The 20,363-nt window shown below is 41.0% G+C and overlaps 1 protein-coding gene across 1 annotated transcript in view; it reads left to right on the top strand.

Annotated features, from left to right (window-relative positions):
- The window catches only part of hs6st1a (heparan sulfate 6-O-sulfotransferase 1a), a 92,981-nt gene extending 74,073 nt beyond the window's left edge, over nucleotides 1-18,908 (top strand). The window contains exon 2 of the mRNA XM_046851625.1: nucleotides 15,910-18,908. Coding sequence (XP_046707581.1) covers nucleotides 15,910-16,621 — 712 coding nt within the window. The 3' untranslated portion in view covers nucleotides 16,622-18,908. The remainder of the gene's footprint in view (nucleotides 1-15,909) is intronic.
- Nucleotides 18,909-20,363: the final 1,455 nt, after the last annotated feature.

Below are 20,363 nucleotides of genomic sequence, written 5' to 3'. Positions count from 1 at the left end.
GGGCCTCGGGGGGTACCAGGGCAGGCAAGTCTCCACAAGCCTGTCTGGAAATCAATACCCAAGCCGGGGCAAGGCTTCTGTCCGCTCCGGCATAGTCCGCATGTGAGCAAAAGACATGAGGTAAGGGCAGTCGGGAGGAAAGGATTTGGAAATGCAGAGCCGCTCAGGTGCTGTTTTACCAGCTTTTGTTCTCACTATGTAATGTAATGAAGCATGAAGACGTTATTGTCCGTGGCATGTTAAATACCTCGTCCAGACTTCATCACTCAGTCGTATGCTCGTCAGATGCTTGGCTGACCAGGGAGGACTTTTTATCCGCTGAAATATGGAAAGGGGAAGAAAAAAAATCTTTCCAAGCAATAATTTCTTGGTGTTTTTATGATAACAATAATAAATAAATAATATAAGGAATGGAAAGCTGACAATGCTAGGTGCAACACAATAATAGGATCAAAACAACAGGAGCAAACAGGTTTCCTAATTCATATTCGCCCAGGTTTACAGAGGAAGATTGCTTTTAGCTCCTCGGTTCTTTCATGAGTCCAGTTATTGACAGGAGCAGTAATTGCACCTGTAACTTCGTTGCATTGTTCACGCAGAGCAAGTCTTTAGCGATTAGCAGGCCAGGCGAAATGTTTACTGTCTTTGAGATTCATTTTTAATCCTTAGTCATTCTAAAACAATTATAGTTTTTATTTATTACACGACGACATCGTTTTTATCTATTTATGATTCAGGAACGTCTATTTATTTATTTTTATTACTCGGAGCCTAAAAACAAACTATGCATTCATTACTTTGGAAGACTTTCTCTTCTTCTTCTTCTTCTTTCGCCTTCTCCCATTAGGGGGTGCCACAGCAGATCATCCGTCTCCATACCCCCCTGTTCTCTATATCTGCCTCTTTCACCCCGACCACCTGCATGTCTTCCCTCACCACATCCATAAACCTCCTCCTTGGTCTTCCTCTTTTCCTCCTTCCTGGTGGATTTAAACTCAGCATTCTCCCACCGATATACCCCATGTTTCTCCTCTGCACATGTCCAAACCATCTCAATCTCACCTCCCTCACCTTGTCTCCAAAACGTCCTACATGAGCTGTCCCTCTAATAAACTCATTTCTAATCCTGTCCATCGTCGTCACTCCCAACGAAAACCTCAACATATTCAGCTCTGCTACCTCCAGCTCCACCTCCTGCCTTTACTCATTGCCACTGTCTCTAAACCATACAACTTTTGAAGACTTTCTCTTTAGAACTTTCTAGAGCACTGACTCTTCAGACAACTTAATTCCTGCAGCAGTACAACTGTTACTCAACACAGTCCACTTTTCTGTTGATGTTCCTCAAGATTTTTGTGAAGATTTGCGATATTCCATTCAGCCACAAGGGCATAAGTAAAGTCAGCTACTGAGTCTGTAGCATCCAAAGACGTCTTCTACAATTGTGTGCCTTAAATTTTTGTTTTAGAAAGAACCACATATGGCTTGAAAAGTCAGGACTCTCAGTAGGTTGGTTCAAATGGAACCATGAAGATGCAGAATAATTGCATATTTACGTCTATTGAAAACGTCCCTTTTGCATAGCGAATTTTAGATTCATTTTATTTATTTCGTTTCTAAAAAAAAAAGTATTCCACCCCCATGCAAGTCAACAGGGATGTTGTAGGCTTGAGCCGAGCACTATTCCAACGCGAGCCGAATACGTTTAAAGCACTTTTAATATCCCTATTCGAAGTGTCAGGTGAATTATGAAAATGCGTGCCCGAAGTGAAGATTGAGCGGGCCGAGACGATGTTTAGTTTTGCCTCGAGGCATTTTATTACAATAAAGTTTCAGCCGGCAGCTTGTTTTCTTTTTCGCCCACGAGACAAAGGCTCTCTCTCTCTCTCTCTCTCTCTCTCCTCTCTTTTCCCTATACACGTTCAGTTTTGTTTTTGCTTGTCATTTCTATAAAGCCGGGAGTGTGACATGTTTTCTCATTAGGAGAAGCAATAACTTTGATAAATCATTCCGGCTGCCAGCCCGCCCTTTCTGTTATTACAAAAGCTCATTGAAATCTCTCTCTCTTTCTCTCTCTGTCGTTCTCTTCCTCACTCGATGCTTCTCTCCATGAATTTGCTGCCTACTGCTGTGCTGTTTGCCATTCCTGCTGAATAAAGTGATCTAACTGAGTTAAGTGATCTAACCATGGAAATTCCTGTGTGCATTCATGTGTTTGTACACGTGAGGCTGTGCAGGGGAGACAAAACGTGAACGATTTAGCAGGTCGTTATTAGATTGACAGTGTTGTATCGCTCACACCTTCATGGCAACAAAGGCCTATCATTGCAATCAAGGCCATAGCATAGACCAGCGGTCCCCAACCTTTTTTGCGCCAAGGACCGGTTTAATGGCGGACAATTTTTTCACGGACCGGCCTTTAAGGTGTGGCGGATAAATACAACAAAATAAAAAGATACGACCATAAAAACTGGTATTTTCTAAATATAATAATAAATGTGAATCCACTGTGATGTTTTTTGTTCATTTCGCTAGCTTGGGGGTTTGAATTTTGCGGTAATGTATTATGTTTTAGTGGGCGGAGCAGCCCCTTTAAGAAGGTAGCGGATGGAGGTACGACATGTGACCGAGACATCTTGACTTGCATCAAGAGTGAGTCATAGACAGATGTGGCGGAGAGAATCCGGTAATTTTCCAAAATAAAACACCGTTCATCAGATAATAGAATCCGATAATAAATAAAACTGAAATAATGTAAGTTATGTATTCTTTCTGTGCGGCCCGGTACCAACTGACCCACGGACTGGTGCTGATCCCCAGCCGGGGGTTGGGTACCACTAGTGTAGACCATGTGTATACCAAGGGTTTGCATAGATTAGGGAAAGGATACACCCACTGGGGCAGATAGAAAAGAGGATTGATAGCTTCAAGGTTTTTTCCTGATATGGTGCCAGGGAGTACTTGCTTTTCTGGCTTGTTCATTAGATTCATCACACGAGGCTTTTATACTGCACAAAACCAACCATGGTGCGCATGAGAAATTGGTAACATCAGTACGGTCATGCGGACCAGGAAGTAACCGCGGCACTGGATTTGGGAGGTGGTTGCTCAGTGGTTAAGGCTCTGGCATACTAGTTAGAAGGTCAGGGGTTTAAACCTCAGTATTGTTAAGCTGCCACTCTTGGGCTCTTGAGCAAGGCCCTTAGCCCTACATGCTTCAGGAGCCCAGTATCAGAGTTGACCCTTCACTGTAACACCAGCATAATAAAATGGCTAGAATATGTGGAGAATTTCAAATTGCTGTAATGTATGTAACAAATAAATGCTCTTCTTCCTCTGTGAAACAATTCCCATAAATGCAAACACAACTCGGACCCAGATGCACACTTGTTCAGGTGGTAAAGTAACTTACACGTGTTTCTGCTTATGACGAAACCATTAGTTGCATGTATACCATGAATTCATTGCAATCGGCTGCATTCTAACTGTTTCTGAGTGGCTTCTCAATGCAATCCAATCCAAATATTATACTAATAAATATATATAATTTGATAGAATTAAGTCTGAAACCAGGGCAACTCTGCTGGGGGTGTGAAAAACAACTGTACTCCCATTTGGAGCACATTCCTAGTGTAAAAACCATCAACAGCTACATCTGGGTTTCTGTAGTGCAGTTGCATTTATGGCATTTGGCAAAAATCTTATCCAGAGCGACTTATACAACTGGGCAGTTGAAGGTTAAGGTCCTTGCTCAAGGGCCCAGCAGTGGCAGATTGGTGGTGGTATAAATAGATTTCATGTTCTTCTGATCAGTCCACTGTCTCAACCAGTAGGCTATCACTTCCTACAAATAATTTGCTTGACATTTAATTGTCTTTTGCTAAAGCTAAATAAAAAACAAACAAACAACACATTATTTTCTGAACAATGCCACTGGTTGGAGCCTGCCAACCGTGCATTGTCTTCATTATCTTCCTGCTAAAACCTCCTATACACTGCTGTACATGTGGCATTCTCCATTCAAACAAGGAAAGTCAATGGAGAGATATATGATTCAATGCCACAAACCCTCAATTACTCTGATATGATACACTCTTGAACTCATCTTTATTGTTAATAGTGCAACAAAAAGAAAGCAGCCATATTTGCTTCTTCCCAAACTGATACCACAAAGTTGGAGGCACACAATCATATCAGTACCTGACTTTACTAACACCCTTGTGGCTGAATAAAATATTACAAATCTCTACAAGCCCACTCAAAAATCTAGTGAAACATCTTGGGAACTAAATGTGGAACGGGATGTTTAAAAAGCACATATTAATCTTATGGTCAGGTGTCCACAAACTTATCCCATGATTTTTTTATTTATTTAACTCTGGAAGACTGAAAAATGAGAATAGGCAGGCAAACCCAGCCATGTATGCAAAGGTGAGACAGAAAAAGAGAGGGAGAGAAACGTCTGTCCTTGTGTTCAAGGTTGACAATACGTCATTTTCACACCTTAAAATGATTTCCTCGCACGTCGGCATGTGTTTGTGCTTCTTCACGTGCATGTTTACGGGATGCTCTTTGCTGTCAGCGAGACAGGAAACATACACTTTTTGACTAATAGATCAGATCTCAGATGTGATACCATGTCATCCTGCCTTTTGGAGGAAAAGCAGAAAATTCAGAACACCCCCTGTGTTGCCAAAAATGGATGCCGGGTTGTGGTTGTGCATCGTAGTGTCTAAGAAGCAACTTGCGCAACCGGAGCTACTTTTCTGGTCACCACATTTGTAAAGAGTGTAGAGTTCCCTTCCTGTCAAGAACTTGGCCATTCAGTGTGTTCATGGCTGTGTTGGTTTCTGTTTTGAGCCTCACTCTGCTTTTTCCTAAGGGCTTTTACTCGATTTCTTCCGCCAAATTTCTGATCTATTTACCCATTAGATCAATTAGATTAGGAGGAAAATCAATAGACAAAGTGAACAAACCGGGCAGTCCATCAGCGGGAAGTGTAAAAAATGTCAGCATCTGTAATAACACACCTAATATCGTTGAGTTATATTTACAGAATTCTGAGCAGAGGCTCCAGATCCACCCTGGATTCAGGATTATTGAAAATATACGAGTACACGATAAGAGTAATGTCAATTGTTTTTTGTACGTCAAATGCCTAGAAACAATCTGGTGTCATTTTGTCTTTAGCAAAGGAAAATATATGTATAAAAATGTACACAAGAACAGTGAATCAGGTACTGCGAGGGCGAGTGCTCCCTGTATAGCCGTCATAAAGGCTTCTGCTTCTTGTAAAGATACCCGTTTATAAGTCTGTAAAGCATTGAAGCAGTGTTCTGTCCATTCAGGGCAAATTCATAAAAGTTATGTCAAATCCTGCAGGAGGTACCACTTGAGGAAGAAAGAAGTATTACCTATTCCTCAAAACATTAATTACAAACGAACTGTAGTAGGTTTGGACAAATCATTAGCCTGGAGCAGTGAGTGGAAATAAGCAGCGCTTGCCAGAATAAACTTTTTCTGGTGTTTGATGTGAAAGCTAACAAAGCTCAGCTCCCAACCTTGGCATTTTTTTCTTTTTTGGTATCTTATTCTCTTGTACACTCGTTGCTTTCCCGATCTGGTATTAGCATGCCAAACTAGCGCACCGTTCATTTCGCATTTTGCATTAGCTGGCATGGTTAGCTACTGTAGCTGAGAAATCAGTTGAGACATGTAATCTATTGAACGATCTATTTTTCCGTATGCTTGATGGTATCATTATAGCAAATATTGCAAATTCCTGATTGTGGAAATTTGAGAAGTCAGTCTTGTCCTAGAGGGTCAGAGTTTAGGTGTAGTGTGATGATTTCCAGGAGGGAAAATTAGGATAATGCAAAGTCTGGTTAAATATTCTGCTATATCATTAAAGTTATATGCTATATCATATAAAGGTATATACTTCATCCTAATAGCCATTATGTATGCATGTACCTGTAAGCATACAGAATTACAGATTTCATCTTAACGTTTGTCGAAGGCTTGTACTGTGGCTCAATCCTGATTGAAAAGTATATCAAGCATGTAATAGCCAAACGGAAAGGGACCGGTATCCCTGTAAGAGGGTTCAAGCACTAGGTTTGGCCCACAATGGCAAAGGGGCTATTGACTGCAGGCTCATTTTCGAAAATGGGATCTGTGTGGGGCAGCACTTTACCCATTCTTTTCGACCTCAAAACAGCCAGACTTTGAGCAAATGGTCCACATCACTTTTCAGAGGCCACAATGGACAGGCTTTTAAGAGACCTTGTTAGCCATTAAAGGTGACTAATACACAGCCAGGGGGTTTGGTCTGTTGCTTGTGGCATGTGCAGAAAATAGTAGCTTGGGGTAAAAGTCTTAGAGGCAGTGGGTGAAACAGCAGGAGAGGAGAGGAAGCAGAGACTAAGTGAGGAAGACCACCATCTATGCTTTCAAACTCCGACGTCCTCTTCTACAGTCCAATTTTGTTCATGCAGCACTTTCCCCAATAGACATTGGAACAAAGCAGTTTTGCAGAAATTCAGATGTAGATCCCTGAGCCAGAGGCAACAGTGGCAAGGGACGATAAGGGAAAGAAGCCTCAAAATGAAGGATCAGTTTCTGACATAAAAATGTTTTTTGCAAGATCAGCTACAGCAGCTGAGCATGAGTTGCACATGCAGAAAGCTCTGAGCAGAAGCTCAATTTGCTTTATATGATGTAATATTTCTGCCAAACTTTGCGAGTACAGAGACCATAAAACAGTTTCGCTAGTCAAAATAAGTTACATCAATATTTCCTCAAGGGAAATTTGTGTGTATACAGAATGGGCTTGCACACCTGCTCGACTTGATTTTTTCAACATCTCGTTCAGAGTATGCAAATTACCTGCTTTTGAGGTTGGCAGATTTTTTTTTTAAATCAAAGATGGTTTGTCAGTAGCCCCTAGACCACAATTTTAAACACATCAGGGGATAGAAAACTGAAAATGGCAGGAATATGGCAAGCTTCCGTCACAGGAAGGAATTCCTGATAGTATCATTGTCCATAGCCTAAATACCAGTATGCACAATTTTTATGTTAAAGGTCGTTTTCATTGGAGAGAGTCTTCATAGAGTTGAAATTATTTTGGAGCACTATTTTAATTGGTTGACGACATTTGGCTAAGAGTGAGAGTGCAAAAACGAAGGACGTACCTTCCAGTTGAAGGTGGGTACAAATTTTTCCAATTGAAAGTATTGCAGCAGTAAAAAAAACATTCTGAAGGTGTTAGTTGGAGGCCACTTGACCCTTGGAAAAATGTGTTTGTGTTTTTCACTTAATTTAGAAAGATCAGCATTGTCGGGTCACCATCTGCTGAACTTATTTGACTCTCAAGACCTGTCTGTGTATATGGTATACACTGTACATGTGTGTGTCTGTGTGTACCTTTAAGCTTACATAACATTCCTCCTCCTTGGTTCATTATCTCTTCTCATTATGTGCTTCAGTGCCGTCTGGCGAGCTGCGGGCATGTGTGTGGTGCAAGGAGGAGAAAAAAAATGAGTGGGATATTTACCTGCTCCGATGAGGCGCTGACATGCCCTGTGCTGGCCCAGCCAATTACTCTAAAGAGGCAGCAGTGGGCATCTTAGCAGCAGGCATTTCAGCTTTCACTTTAATAAGACACCTGCTGGAGGGGCCAAAAGACCTGCAGGTTCCATCATCCTCCCACAGCTAACACGCTAGCTGTCAAAAGCTCGCCTTTCCCGAATACCATCGTTAAAGTTATTTATGAACTGGATGGAGCTTGTTATTGTGCAGAGGAACGGAGGATTGGCGGACCGCTGCCATCATTGCGCTATCAATAACGCGTGTGGGTAATGATGATACCATAGTTAGACGTTGTGATGCTTCGAGAACGGCGAGGGGAGGGGGGACGTGTCTTGGAGGTGTCCTATGCATACTGCCTGTTCATGTTTATTATAGTGGTTTTAATCGTGTGCAGGGATGCACTTAGAATTCAAGTCATATTCAGAGCAAATTACTATTTTTTTGGGGGGGCAGTCTTCCAGCACTGAATGATGCCCTTGAAAGTAGAACGCAAACAAGCAGGGGTAATGATTAATAGTTTTCCTCTCCGCAAACAAAACATATTTATATCCGATATAAAACAGCCTTGCATCAGTCAACCCAGAACAGATTTTCAAGCTGTAAATGAGTGGGAATAGTTGCTGATTAGAGTCAGGCAGGTGTTACCTAGTGAAACATCCTCACCAAATCCCCACCAAAAAGAAAAATACGCTGATTAATCATGGGAGGTTGAGTGTGTCAGGGGGTCACAAAAAAAGAGGCGTTGTCTTAGAAAACGCTGTACTTGAAGATGGACAAAAATCCCAGAAGTAGTTTCTGATTCCATGTTTAGAATGCATTGTAGTCTTTTTTGTGGCAACTTAGCTACTTTGTTACCATAGCAACTTGAGCAAGATGGATTAACGAGGTGGTATCAAAAACTTTTCAGACTAGCCCTGTTTCCAAGAAAGTACTTTATCTACGTTTACATTTACATTTACATTTACATTTGCGGCATTTAGCAGACGCCCTTATCCAGAGCGACGTACAAACGTGCTTTAAATCTCTAGTAGTGAATAAATCTACACTGGTACGCAAGAATACAAACTCAATATAAATATAACTCGAATTCTACAAACTTGGAAAGTGCTAATTTAGGTATTTCAGGAAGAGGTAGGTCTTCAGTCGTCGCTTAAAGATAATCAGGGACTCTGCTGTACGGACATCTAGGGGAAAATCATTCCACCACCTCGGTGCCAGAACAGAGAAGAGCCTTGAATTGTACTTACCTCTCATTCTGAGAGAAGGTGGTACCAGTCGAGCAGTGCTGGAGGATCTCAGACAGCGTGGTGCAGTGCGAGATGTGATGAGGTCACTGAGGTAAGATGGTGCTGGTCCATTTTTGGCCTTGTAGGCAAGCATCAGTGTTTTGAATCTGATACGTGCAGCTACTGGAAGCCAGTGAAGGGAGCGCAGCAGTGGGGTGGTGTGGGAAAACTTGGGCTGATTGAACACAAGTCGTGCAGCTGCGTTTTGGATCATTTGCAGTGGACGAATAGCGTTCAGGGGAAGACCTGCCAGCAGAGAGTTGCAGTAGTCCAGTCTTGAAATGACAAGAGACTGAACAAGCAACTGGGCAGCCTGTATGGACAGAAATGGTCGAATCCTTCGGATGTTGTGGACGTTTACACACTATCACGTTCCAATAGTCCCCTTACCCAACAATACAGCGCCCCCAGTGTTCCTACCACTTCTGGAATATGTCCTGAAAGTCTTCTTTTCGAAGCGTGTCAAGCACCTTCTGCGATTCACACTGGATCTTGGAATAGTGTCAAAACGCCAACCTTCGAGCTGGATCTTCATCTTCGGGAAGACGGGGAAGTCGGCAAAAGGCAAATCTGGTGAGTAGGGTGGGTGCAAAAGTGAGATTGTTCTCTGACGATCATCATGCACAAGTTGCCGAATGGTTTCGACATTTTCAGGGGCTAAGCTCGTTGAAGGTCTTCCTGAACTCTCGTCGTCTTCTGGTGATGTGGCACGTGCCACTCGAAACACCTCAAACGACTCATCACAGGATCGCCATATCTCTAACGTATCTGTGGCAGATTGCCCTGGTTTCAGGCAGAATTCCACATTTGTTCTTTGTTCTAATTTGCACTCCATGGCCGGAAAAGTCAGTTAGCACACTTAGCACTCGTAGCAACACAAAATAAACAAATATGCTAAACTTATTTGATGCTAATCACATAGAGACAGATAAGGACAATAGAATAATAAAGTGAATGATTTGAAATGAACTTTTCTTCTTCCAGTAATCCTCAGAACATTTGAAGGATTCAACTTTCTGTTGTAGAAGGTGAGAATGTGACGAGGGAACTGCTGAAGGTTGTATTCAGTCAGAAAGTTTGATTTGTTTCCGAAAAATAAAGGATTGCTTATTAAAAGGATTCAATAAATCACATTATTGAAGTTTTTGAATGATTATACTTCATGGTAAAGTTATGGCAGGCTATGTGGGAAGTCTGAGTAAGGATAGGAGTACTGGGTATAAGTAATCATATTAATGCTTGTAATACCTCAGGCGTGTTTAGATGTGTAAACAATACCAGGTGTGAATGTGTGTGTGTTCGTCTATGCTGTAGGGTGTTTGTGTGTGTGCGTGCGCACGGTTGCGTTCATGTTGCATCTCTCCGAGGCGCTTCATCGCAAGCTCAGAGCCCAGAGCTAATTAGGATGTGGTGATTGATTAGGCTGCAGTAATTAGCTTTTGTTATGTAGATGAAACTCCCATCGGGTTGAAATTGATTACCCGACGTTCGTCTCTGGAGACAAGTGTCCCCCCCTGCAAATCGAGTGCCACAGGTTTCATTAAGAGTTTTTAAAGCCTACCTTCTCTCAGAGTTCTTCCATCAAGCACCGTTTCAAAGCACAGTGCCAGTTGAGCTTACTTCAGCTTTCGACAGCAATGTTAGCAGGAGGTTTCTTTAGCAAGTGACTTAGCCAGGACACACTTGAATACTTGAAGTGTTCTGTTTGGATTTAGCCAAGTAAGCTGATTTCTGAGGTGAAGTCTTACCTCAGCAAGTACCGTACTTGTTAAGGTTATACTTTACCTCAGAAATCAGCTGATTTGACTGAATTTGAACTAGGAAGCTTCGGTAGAATTATTAGCTTCTTGATAATTCTATATCCATGTTGTTAGCATGTTTGGATCTGTGTATTTTGACCACGTTTTCACTCAGTATTGTTTTCTAAGTGTTATAATGAATGTTTTTTCCCTAAGTTTATGAGAACCGCTTTTACAAATGGTTATAATTGTTACTTTATAAATGTGGATTTGCTCTGAATTGTTTTATTTGTGTACTATTGAATGATTTTTTTTTTTACTAATTTTAGGTAAGCTACAAATGGTTTTAATTTCATAAAGAACTGACAAGGTCTGCATGGAGACCTTAGTTATAAATCCTGATCCGAATGTAATGGCAGGCGAGCTAGCTTAAGCGACTGACATCAAGGCTTAAAGCTAGCAAGCGACTTAGCTTGGACACACGATAATTCTGTTTACTTTTGAGCATACATGTTATAATAGTCCAATTAATTGTACTTAATATTTCACTTTAGAAATGTTCACTAGGAGTCTCATTAGTGTGACTAGCTTTCTCCTTATTATTCTACCTGTGATGTTCACATTTATAACCAGTTTTTTTTTTTTTGCTAATTCTGTGGAATCCACCTTTCCCAAATGGTTTATATTTCATTAAAGTCTGTTAGAAATGTCTATAGGGAGACCTTAGCTTTAAATTATGATTGAATGTAGTAGAAGATAGTGGTAGTAGTAGTAGATCAGCCGGTGTATGTTATAATTTTGTACATAGCTAATTCGATCAGACATGCTGTAGGAAAAACATCCTACTAGATTTAGAGTAAATTTTCTATTTTAATGATTCTTTTTATTGTTCTTAGATTAGCCATTGTGAGCATTCAATTACCAACTTGAAGAATTTAACCAACCACAAACAACATCAATTTGTTTTTCAAAGGTTTCTTTGCTGATAATGGCAAAATTTTGATTTTAAAATGGGTTGAAATGGGAATAACTTTATATTATAGACATTTATTATATTATTCTATTCTATAATAAACATTACAGATGTTTTAATTAGCTTTCAATCAATAAAACAGTAAAAAAGTGACCTTGTCAGTCAGTATCACAGCAAAAAGAACAGATCTCTAAAGGTTATGGTCCTCCAAGGTGAAAAGAGTAGAAATTGTTATTTTTACTCAAATCTGTTGTTCTAAGATAATAAAATCAGGAAGCTTTTCTGTTGAAGTCAAGAATTTTTTTTTTTTTTTTTTGGCATAACACTTTTGAGGAAGAATACCCCCTAACCATGGCCTGGAAAGAGGTTTATATGAGTCTGAGTGAAGAACGGCAGGCACATCAGTAACAAGTGAATCGCCCGCTACCCCTTTTGCCCCCTGCAGGATACTTCCATTTGACTGACGCTGACCATTAACCGGAGCGGGACTCGTTCATCCCTGAGCTAATGCTAATGCGCCGTTCCATTTCCTAATGCAGTGCAAGCCATGCAATTCTTCAGCCTGTCTCTTCGCTTAATGTAATTACAGACATGCCTGTGTGCTCAGGCTGTTTATCCCAATAAGAGCCTCCGAATGTACTTCTGTTTAAGACCTGCAGAATCATCTTCGGGCCAAGTGCCAGACAGGGGAGTTAGTGAACTGTATATGGAGCTGAAGGATTGTTTTTAAAAGGTGCTGAAAAGAAAGTTGAACCCAAACAAACACATAAAAAAAAAAAAAAAAAAAATGCCCATGGGTTGTCAGGTCCTTTTAGAGTTGTATGGTGTTTCGGACAATAGATATTGCCTGAAATGTTATGGTACAATTTTATTATATATGTATATTTATTATAGTATAATATAGTAATAAAGTATAACATAATAAAAAAGGTGATAGCTTAGTGGTTAAGACATTGGAATTCAAATATCAGCCACACCAAGCTGACAATCCTGGGCCCCTGAGTAAGGCCCTTTTTGGCAGTTACACTAGTCCTCCAATGAACGTGGTAATGGAGATATCCAAGGGGGCTTCGGTTAACAATTTCCTGACCTATCGACGAAGGCATTATTTGGCAATACTTTGCGATGCGATGCAGATTTAGTTGTCCAGCTCGCTTTCATCTGTACTCAGAAGTCTAAGGTTTCAACTTTGATCTGAATCAAGTCAACCCTATTATGCAAAAAAAGAGATTTGCTGCAGAATCGCTAAAGAAATATAGCAATGTGTTCAATATTTTATATGTCGGTTTTAAAGTTTTCCTTTAATGCACGCACAAACTGCTGGCTCAAATTTTTTTTTTTATTACCCACAATGCTCTCATACACAGGCATAACAAGCGGTTCCCGAATACCTAAAAATGCTTGCAAAATAGTGTGCGTGTGTGTGTGTGTGTGTGTGTGTGTGTGTGTGTGTGTGAGTACGCCACCCAGCAAAACGATTCTCATACCTTCATTTCTTCCTCTCATCACGCCATCCTATATTTCTTCACTTAACCACGCCCACACACTGCGCATCGTACCCACGTTACAGGCCATGTGTACTTCTCTCTGTGTTTCGACTGTAGTGTCTAAGTGCAGCTCAGGAGCGACATACCTGTCTGTTCTGTAAGTATATAGCGCCGCCACATGGTCAGATCCGAAAGCTCGTTTCGTCGGATGCCATTAAGCATCTAATAACGCAGGATGAGAATTCATACACGGAAAAAATCGTTTAGGAAAGAGAGAGAGAAAGAGGGAGAGAGCGAGATTGAGGGTGTAGTGACTGAGAGAACGTTCTCAATCACGTGTACTGTCATTAGCAGATTAACGATCAGCGGGCTGTCTGTACTCGGGGTGCTGGTGTATATCAGAGCTGCTCTCATCATATGGGCTTTGATAAGAGTCATCAGTCAAAGTTCTGCATGTGTGTGTGTGTGTGTGTGTGTGTGTGTGTGTGTGTGTGTGTGTGTGTGTGTGACATTAACCAGCCTCTCCTTGTCGCTGCTGGGCCGGGGCTTGGAGAACATTAACTGCAGCACGCTTTATCTGCCTAAATCCATCATGCTCTGCAAATCTTTGATCACGGCATTGTGGTTTTGTGTGTGTGTGTGTGTGTGTGTGTGTGTGTGTGTGTGTGTGTGTGAGAGAGAGAGAGAGAGAGAGAGAGAGAGAGAGAGAGAAAGAAAGAGAGTGCTTTCTTATTATATCTTTCTCTGGACTACGAGTCCCCACAAAGACAGAAAATATATAAATGCCAGTTCTGACATTGTGAGGACATAAAAAGAGCCATTGGTCACTGAAGTTAAGGACAGAGGTACAAATAAGGGGTAGGATATAATGAATTAGCTGTAGTAGTTTTTATATTTATCATTTATTCAATCAAAGGCCCTCACAAGGAAAGTATATGTGTAAGTGTGTGTGTTTCTACAGACTCCTTTGTATCGATTTTTCTTTTTTTTTCTTTTTTTATACCCTACTGTATATGGAGAAAAATATCAGGACACCTGATTTTTCCAGCAATTTGTGGTTCTTCTGCAAAATTTTACCACAAAGTTGGAGGCACAACGTTGTATAGGATTTCTTTGTATGCGGTAGCATGAAATTTTCCCTTCACGTGAACTAGGAGACCCAAACCTGTTCCAGCATGACATGAATATATCATGCTGGAACAGACATGCCTGTATATCAAAACCTATTAAACACCTTTGTGATGAATTGGAAAACTGACTGCACCCCAGGCCTCCTGACCTCACCTACATCAATCCCGGACTTTACTTAATCTTTTGGCTAAATCTTAATGAACATACTACAAAAAATAGTGGAAAATCTTCCCAAAAGAGTGGATGTATTACAACAGCAAATGTGGGACTTGTGGTGGAATAGGACCCTCAAAAAAAAAACACACACACACCATTCTTAAGCTGTCCACAAAACTTTGTCAATATAGTGTATTAATTTTTTATTTGTTTCTGCTTAGATTTTACCTCAGGAAATTTAGAAAAACAAATGTTCATGAATCCAAATTAAATATAGAAACAAAATACAATGAATGTAAACAGTGATGTTGAAGGACATGCTGGTGATTTTAATGACTATTCTCAGAACAAGTTGTTTGTTGTGTCCCCTTTAACCATCACCCCCTAGCTCTATGTCATGCATGAGGAAGGCTGAAGCATATCAACACAAAACAATTAACAAGTCAAACAAAAATGTCTTTACCTTTCTTTCAACCAGGCCCTTGGAGGCGCTTTCTCAATTTTAGAATCTAAAATAACAAAAAACCTTTTTTGTAATATTTATGGTATTAAAGTCAGGCCTGACTCTGAGGATGTTTGTAAAATCAGAGAAAGAGATTACTTTCCGAGGTGTTGCCTTTGTTTTCCTCGGTGGACCCGAGTGTCTATCTTTTGATCTTTGTAGTTTGTCTATGTGTGTGTCAAGGGAGCTGGCGGCAGGCTGGCTGCTGTCAGTTTGTCTGTTCATCTAGTATGCCCTAAAGCCCACCTCTAATAAAGCGCTAGCACAACTGAGACTCGGTTTTATTGCGATTATCGTCACAGGACGACCCGGCCAGGGACTGCGCAAAAGCCGTGGCTCTGTTGCTCGTAACATGGAAAAAAAAGCAGAAAATCGCTAATCTTGAGGCGGTTTCTTATTTCTGAATGAAGATGGAATTTGTACGTTGTGTTACTTTAAAGGAACCAACCAGTAGCTATTTCTGATTCGTATTACTCAAGAACGCATAAAACAAATCCGAGTTTCCAAATGGAATCTGGATTCCCCGTAAACATGCGGACTGGACCTGCGGACTGATTTTTCCTCTACCTAGAAGTAAACCTCCTGACCGATCAGATTTAAGAATTCAGCAGTGTGTAGGCACTTATTAGAAAGTACTACGATAATAGTCTGTATTAGCTTCACATTGTTAGCAGTATAATTACTTTCGGAAATAATTTGGGGGGAAAAAAGTATCCTGTCAGTGCGGAGCTGGCTTTCTCATGCAAGGCCTTGCCAAATGGAGTGGTTTCTGTGGTTAATTTAATAATGGGAGACTGCAGAAGAATGTAGGCTGAGTGGCCCTCGTCAGTTTGTGTGGTGAATAAAAAACTGAAAATGGCACAAGATAGGAACAAAGAGCTACTCTTTAAACCTAATTCTCATTGGTTCTATTTCAATGTGACTCTTAAAAGAAAATGTTGCAACTTAGCAACAAATTTTAGTATTAAATTAGTAATGAGTTTGCTAATGAATGTTTTAAAAATAGTCCCCACTGACCCCTTTCTTTCTTTTCTTCTTACAGGAAGTTTTACTACATCACCCTACTGAGGGACCCTGTGTCACGCTACCTCAGCGAGTGGCGACATGTCCAGCGGGGTGCCACCTGGAAGACTTCTTTGCACATGTGTGATGGACGAACGCCAACCCCGGAGGAGCTCCCACCCTGTTACGAAGGCACAGACTGGTCAGGCTGTACCTTGGAGCAGTTTATGGAGTGCCCCTACAACCTGGCCAACAACCGGCAAGTGCGCATGCTGGCCGACCTTAGCCTGGTGGGCTGCTACAACATGTCTTTCATCCCAGAGAAGAAACGTGCTCAGATCCTCCTGGAGTCAGCCAAGAAAAACTTGCGTGACATGGCCTTCTTCGGGTTGACCGAGTTTCAACGCAAAACGCAGTACCTTTTTGAGCGTACATTCCACCTCAAGTTCATCCGACCATTTGTGCAGTACAACAGCACGCGTGCGGCCGGTGTCGACCTTGACAACGACACCATCCAGCGCATTGAGGAACTTAATGAGCTGGACATGCAGCTCTACGACTATGCCCGAGACCTATTTCAGCAGCGATATATGTATAAAAGGCAATTGGAAAGGCGTGAACAGAGGCTAAAAAACCTTCGCCGCTCATCTGGCTCCATAGCTTTTCCCCAGTCCCGGGATGAGGCAGGAGACTCTGAGTCCTCACGGCTGTCCACAGAAGACTACATGAACCATATTATTAATCGCTGGTAGCAGAATTAAGGATAAAATAGGAGTGGAGAAATGAGAAAGGTAGTGCCTACCTCTGAGTCGGTGACTGGTATTCTCAGCCCCCTAGATTCTGAGCTACTGAACCTCACCTGGAAGACTACCAGTAAGCTCTTTCTGTCTCTATCATGCCTAGAATGATATGAGGCTGAAAACTTTAATGACTCAATGCACTCAGTCTAAACAGAATTGAGTTCTGTGGGTAAAAAAACTCCAATGCTAAAGACTATAGAAATTCTGTGCAAGGAATACTTTACAAGAATGATCAATTCAACGTTGTATAATAATTTGCCTAAATGTCTGCTGCCATTTCAGCCATGGATTTAAATCAACTATGTTCCATATCATATTTTTGGGTTTTTAGTTTCGTTTTTTTTTTTTTAGGGTTCTTTTAAATGATTTTGTTCCCACCTCCCACAAGAGGTGTTTTGAAAGCACTGAGACCAACTATGCTGCCTAAAGTCTATTGTATGCAATTTCTCTGCTTTGTCATTGTTTCAAAAAATCGAGAATTGTTGAATTTTATTTTTGTCATTATGTTCATTTTTATGACCAGGTATGTGTGGACCATAGCCATTTATTTAAACCTACATCAATGTGTATAAAGTTAAAGTTGAGAGCTAAATCTGGTCTTTCAGGTTGTCAAATGTCTTATATCATTTTATAACAACCAGGGAAAATGTGGGTGTAAGGTAAGAACAGCACAGTTCCAAGTACTACCCTGTGTTCACACTGGCCACAGAATGCCTTACTAAAGCAGTCATCATTTTCAATGACAGATAGCAATTATAGTAGCAAGAAAATTAAGCGACCACTTTCAGATTGGAGTGGGGCGAGGAGGAGCAAGCAGCGCAAAATATTATGCAAGTAGGAGGCAAAGCAGCGATGGGATCAGGGGATCGATCTATATATGCCCCACAGTTATCCACGTTTTGTGGTTACAGAGATTGGGTTCCAGTTCGTGAACTAGCCAGTGATGCTCACTTACATTTTATTAGTGTAGTGCTTTGAACAGGTAGAAATTTTGCTCTGGATCTATAGACAGGGCAGAGCAGAGGTGAATGTGTCAAGAACAACTCAGTAAGACCACCTTTAACAAGGAACAATTCTTGAAAGGGAACCCAGGCTCTTCTGGGTGACCCCCAGACAATTTGGTGGAGTCCAGAAGAGTCCTTCAGATTTCTTTTTTGTCTCTAAATGAGTAGTTTTTTTGCATACTTTTTGTAACTATTGATGTAGTTTGTGTAAGTCATAGCGCACACTAGCTAGGCAATAGCAGGGAAAACATAGCAATTGTCAGTAACTCAGGATGTGAACCTACTAGTGAAATGGACAGTGTGAATGCAGGGTTCATGGATACGGGCTAATGCCTATACAGACTTAAAATAGATTTAAAAAGGAAATCTGTATGCGTGATCTGATTTTAACCAGTAATATGGTTTGCATGTAGAGTGGAAACGGAACAGAATGTCAACACATCATCTTAGGCTTTATGGTAGCACTGCAGACTGTGTCAGGGAAGTGAAAAAGAGGACAAAACCATTCAAAATGTCATTATTGCTCTCAGTTCCCCTTGACTACCTGTTTTCGTATGGGTAACAGTACGGATGTGTCTGTTATTTATACATTCTATATAGTTCAAATGTGCACACTGTGGATTTTCTTTTGTTTGTGTCATGTCTTTGCCATAGTCTGTGGGGACTGAAACTGAAATCAGTATCAAATAATCTCCTCCTCCCACCCCTGCTAAATGCTCTCATTCTATCAACAACTGCACTTGACAACTAAACCCAACCAAGCTTGAGGAATGATAAAAAAAACGACAAAGAAATGTAAGCTGGCACACTGGAAATCTAACCATCGTCAAGCTAGGAAAAAAAACCACAACTGTATGTCTGGTTATTCCGCCCGACAATAAAAACTACTGCTTTGACAAAAATGCATATTTAACCAAACGCATAATACTTTATCCTGCAAAAGAAGCTTGGCGTGGAGTGTTCGGAAAGTAACTTTTTTTTAAGTCATTCTCTTGATTAATGTCTTTTACTTTTAAAGTCTGGCAATCTGGGGTCCACAGCCCATATATTAAAGTCAAAAATGAAGACTAATTACACACCTTCTTAAAAATGTCCCCTACGATGGCACTGAACGTTAACATTCGTTTCCGGGTTGTTTTGTTGATCGCATTCCATTGGCTGAAATCTTTTGGTTTTTCGCATTGCACAAATGTTTCACTGAAAGCCACAAATTCAATAAATTCCATTTTTTTATATATAAATAAGTTCGTTGTCTGTGTCCTACAAAAGTCTGAATCATACAAAATTCACATTCCACACAGTCCTTGAAAGAGGAACAAACTCTTGGGAACGGTTGTATTTCTATTAATAGCACATATCACATTAATTATACATGTGTATTCCATTGAAATTGGCTCCATATACCTTAATATGTAATTACTGTTGGCACCAGCACTAAATTAGGGCTTATGAATTATTACGTTCATTTTATTCATAGATGCATAGAAGCATCAAGGGGGGCAGGTCTCTCAGAACTATCCACTATTTCTCCTACATGAGTTTACAGACACCTGGGATTGGCCAGACTTGCTGGGATTGGCAGGGGGAGAAAGAGTATAACTTAAACAACACAACTCTTTTGTCTACCAGCCATGGATGGTATCATTGGCATTTGAAGTCTGGACGGTAGACCGAATACTCACGCTGGACCACTTGGGACCCTATTTGTCTGCATTAATATTAACAGGTAAAACAAGAGTGCAGGGAAACACTGATATATATATATATATATATAACGATTTTTTAATATACCCCGATCATGGCACCTGTCAGTGGGTGCGATATATTCGGCAGCAAGTGAACATTTTGTCTTCAAAGTTGATGTGTTAGAAGCAGAAAAGAATGGGCAAGCATAAAGGATTTGACAAAGGGCCAAATTATGATAGCTGGACACTGAGTCTAACTGAGTAAGAGCATCTCCAAAACTGCAGCTCTTGTGGGCTGTTCCTGGTATGCAGTGGTCAGTATATATTAAAAGTGGTCCAAAGAAGTAACGGTGGTGAACCGGTGACAGGATAGTGGGCAGCCAAGGCTCATTGATGCACGTGGGGAGCGACGGCTGGCCCTTGTGGTCCAATCCAACAGACGAGCTCCTGTAGCTCAAATTGCTAAAGAAGGTAATGTTGTTGATGCTCAACGAGTCAGGACTGTTTTGGTAGCAAAAGGGGGACCGACACATTATTAAGCTATAAATAAATGCCCCAGCAATGTCCCCCTCTGACTTTCCCTCTGTGGGAATAACGTAAGCGAGCATAACATTTTAATATTATGCATATTCTCCCTCTGTCTATACATACACTGTACAACTGAACTCATTTGTTGAGTAACCAGAAAGCACATTGGGACAGACACATTACCGGAGATTTTCACACACATCTCCCACCAGCAGAATCTGGAACCAAGCCCGAAGCCACAAATGCGGCTGACTCAGACAAGTGCACTCTCCGCTGTAATTACAAAATGGATCCTCACTCTTATATATTTTTTTTTATCCTGTTGAAGTGGAAGGCCGAGAAAAGTCCAGCATCAGCAGAGAAGCAGAGGAGGGCCATCGTTCTAATTTCTCCCTGGACAACAGGAAGCAAGACTCGGGCTTATAAGTTTAGTCCCATGTGATTAGAACGGTATGCCCAATAGCATCGAGCAGAGAA

This window comes from Silurus meridionalis, chromosome 6, assembly GCF_014805685.1.
Source record: "Silurus meridionalis isolate SWU-2019-XX chromosome 6, ASM1480568v1, whole genome shotgun sequence".
In the NCBI taxonomy this organism is placed as follows: Eukaryota; Metazoa; Chordata; class Actinopteri; order Siluriformes; family Siluridae; genus Silurus; species Silurus meridionalis.
The sequence above is the reverse complement of the archived record's forward strand: the minus strand, read 5'-3'. Positions and strand labels throughout refer to the sequence as shown.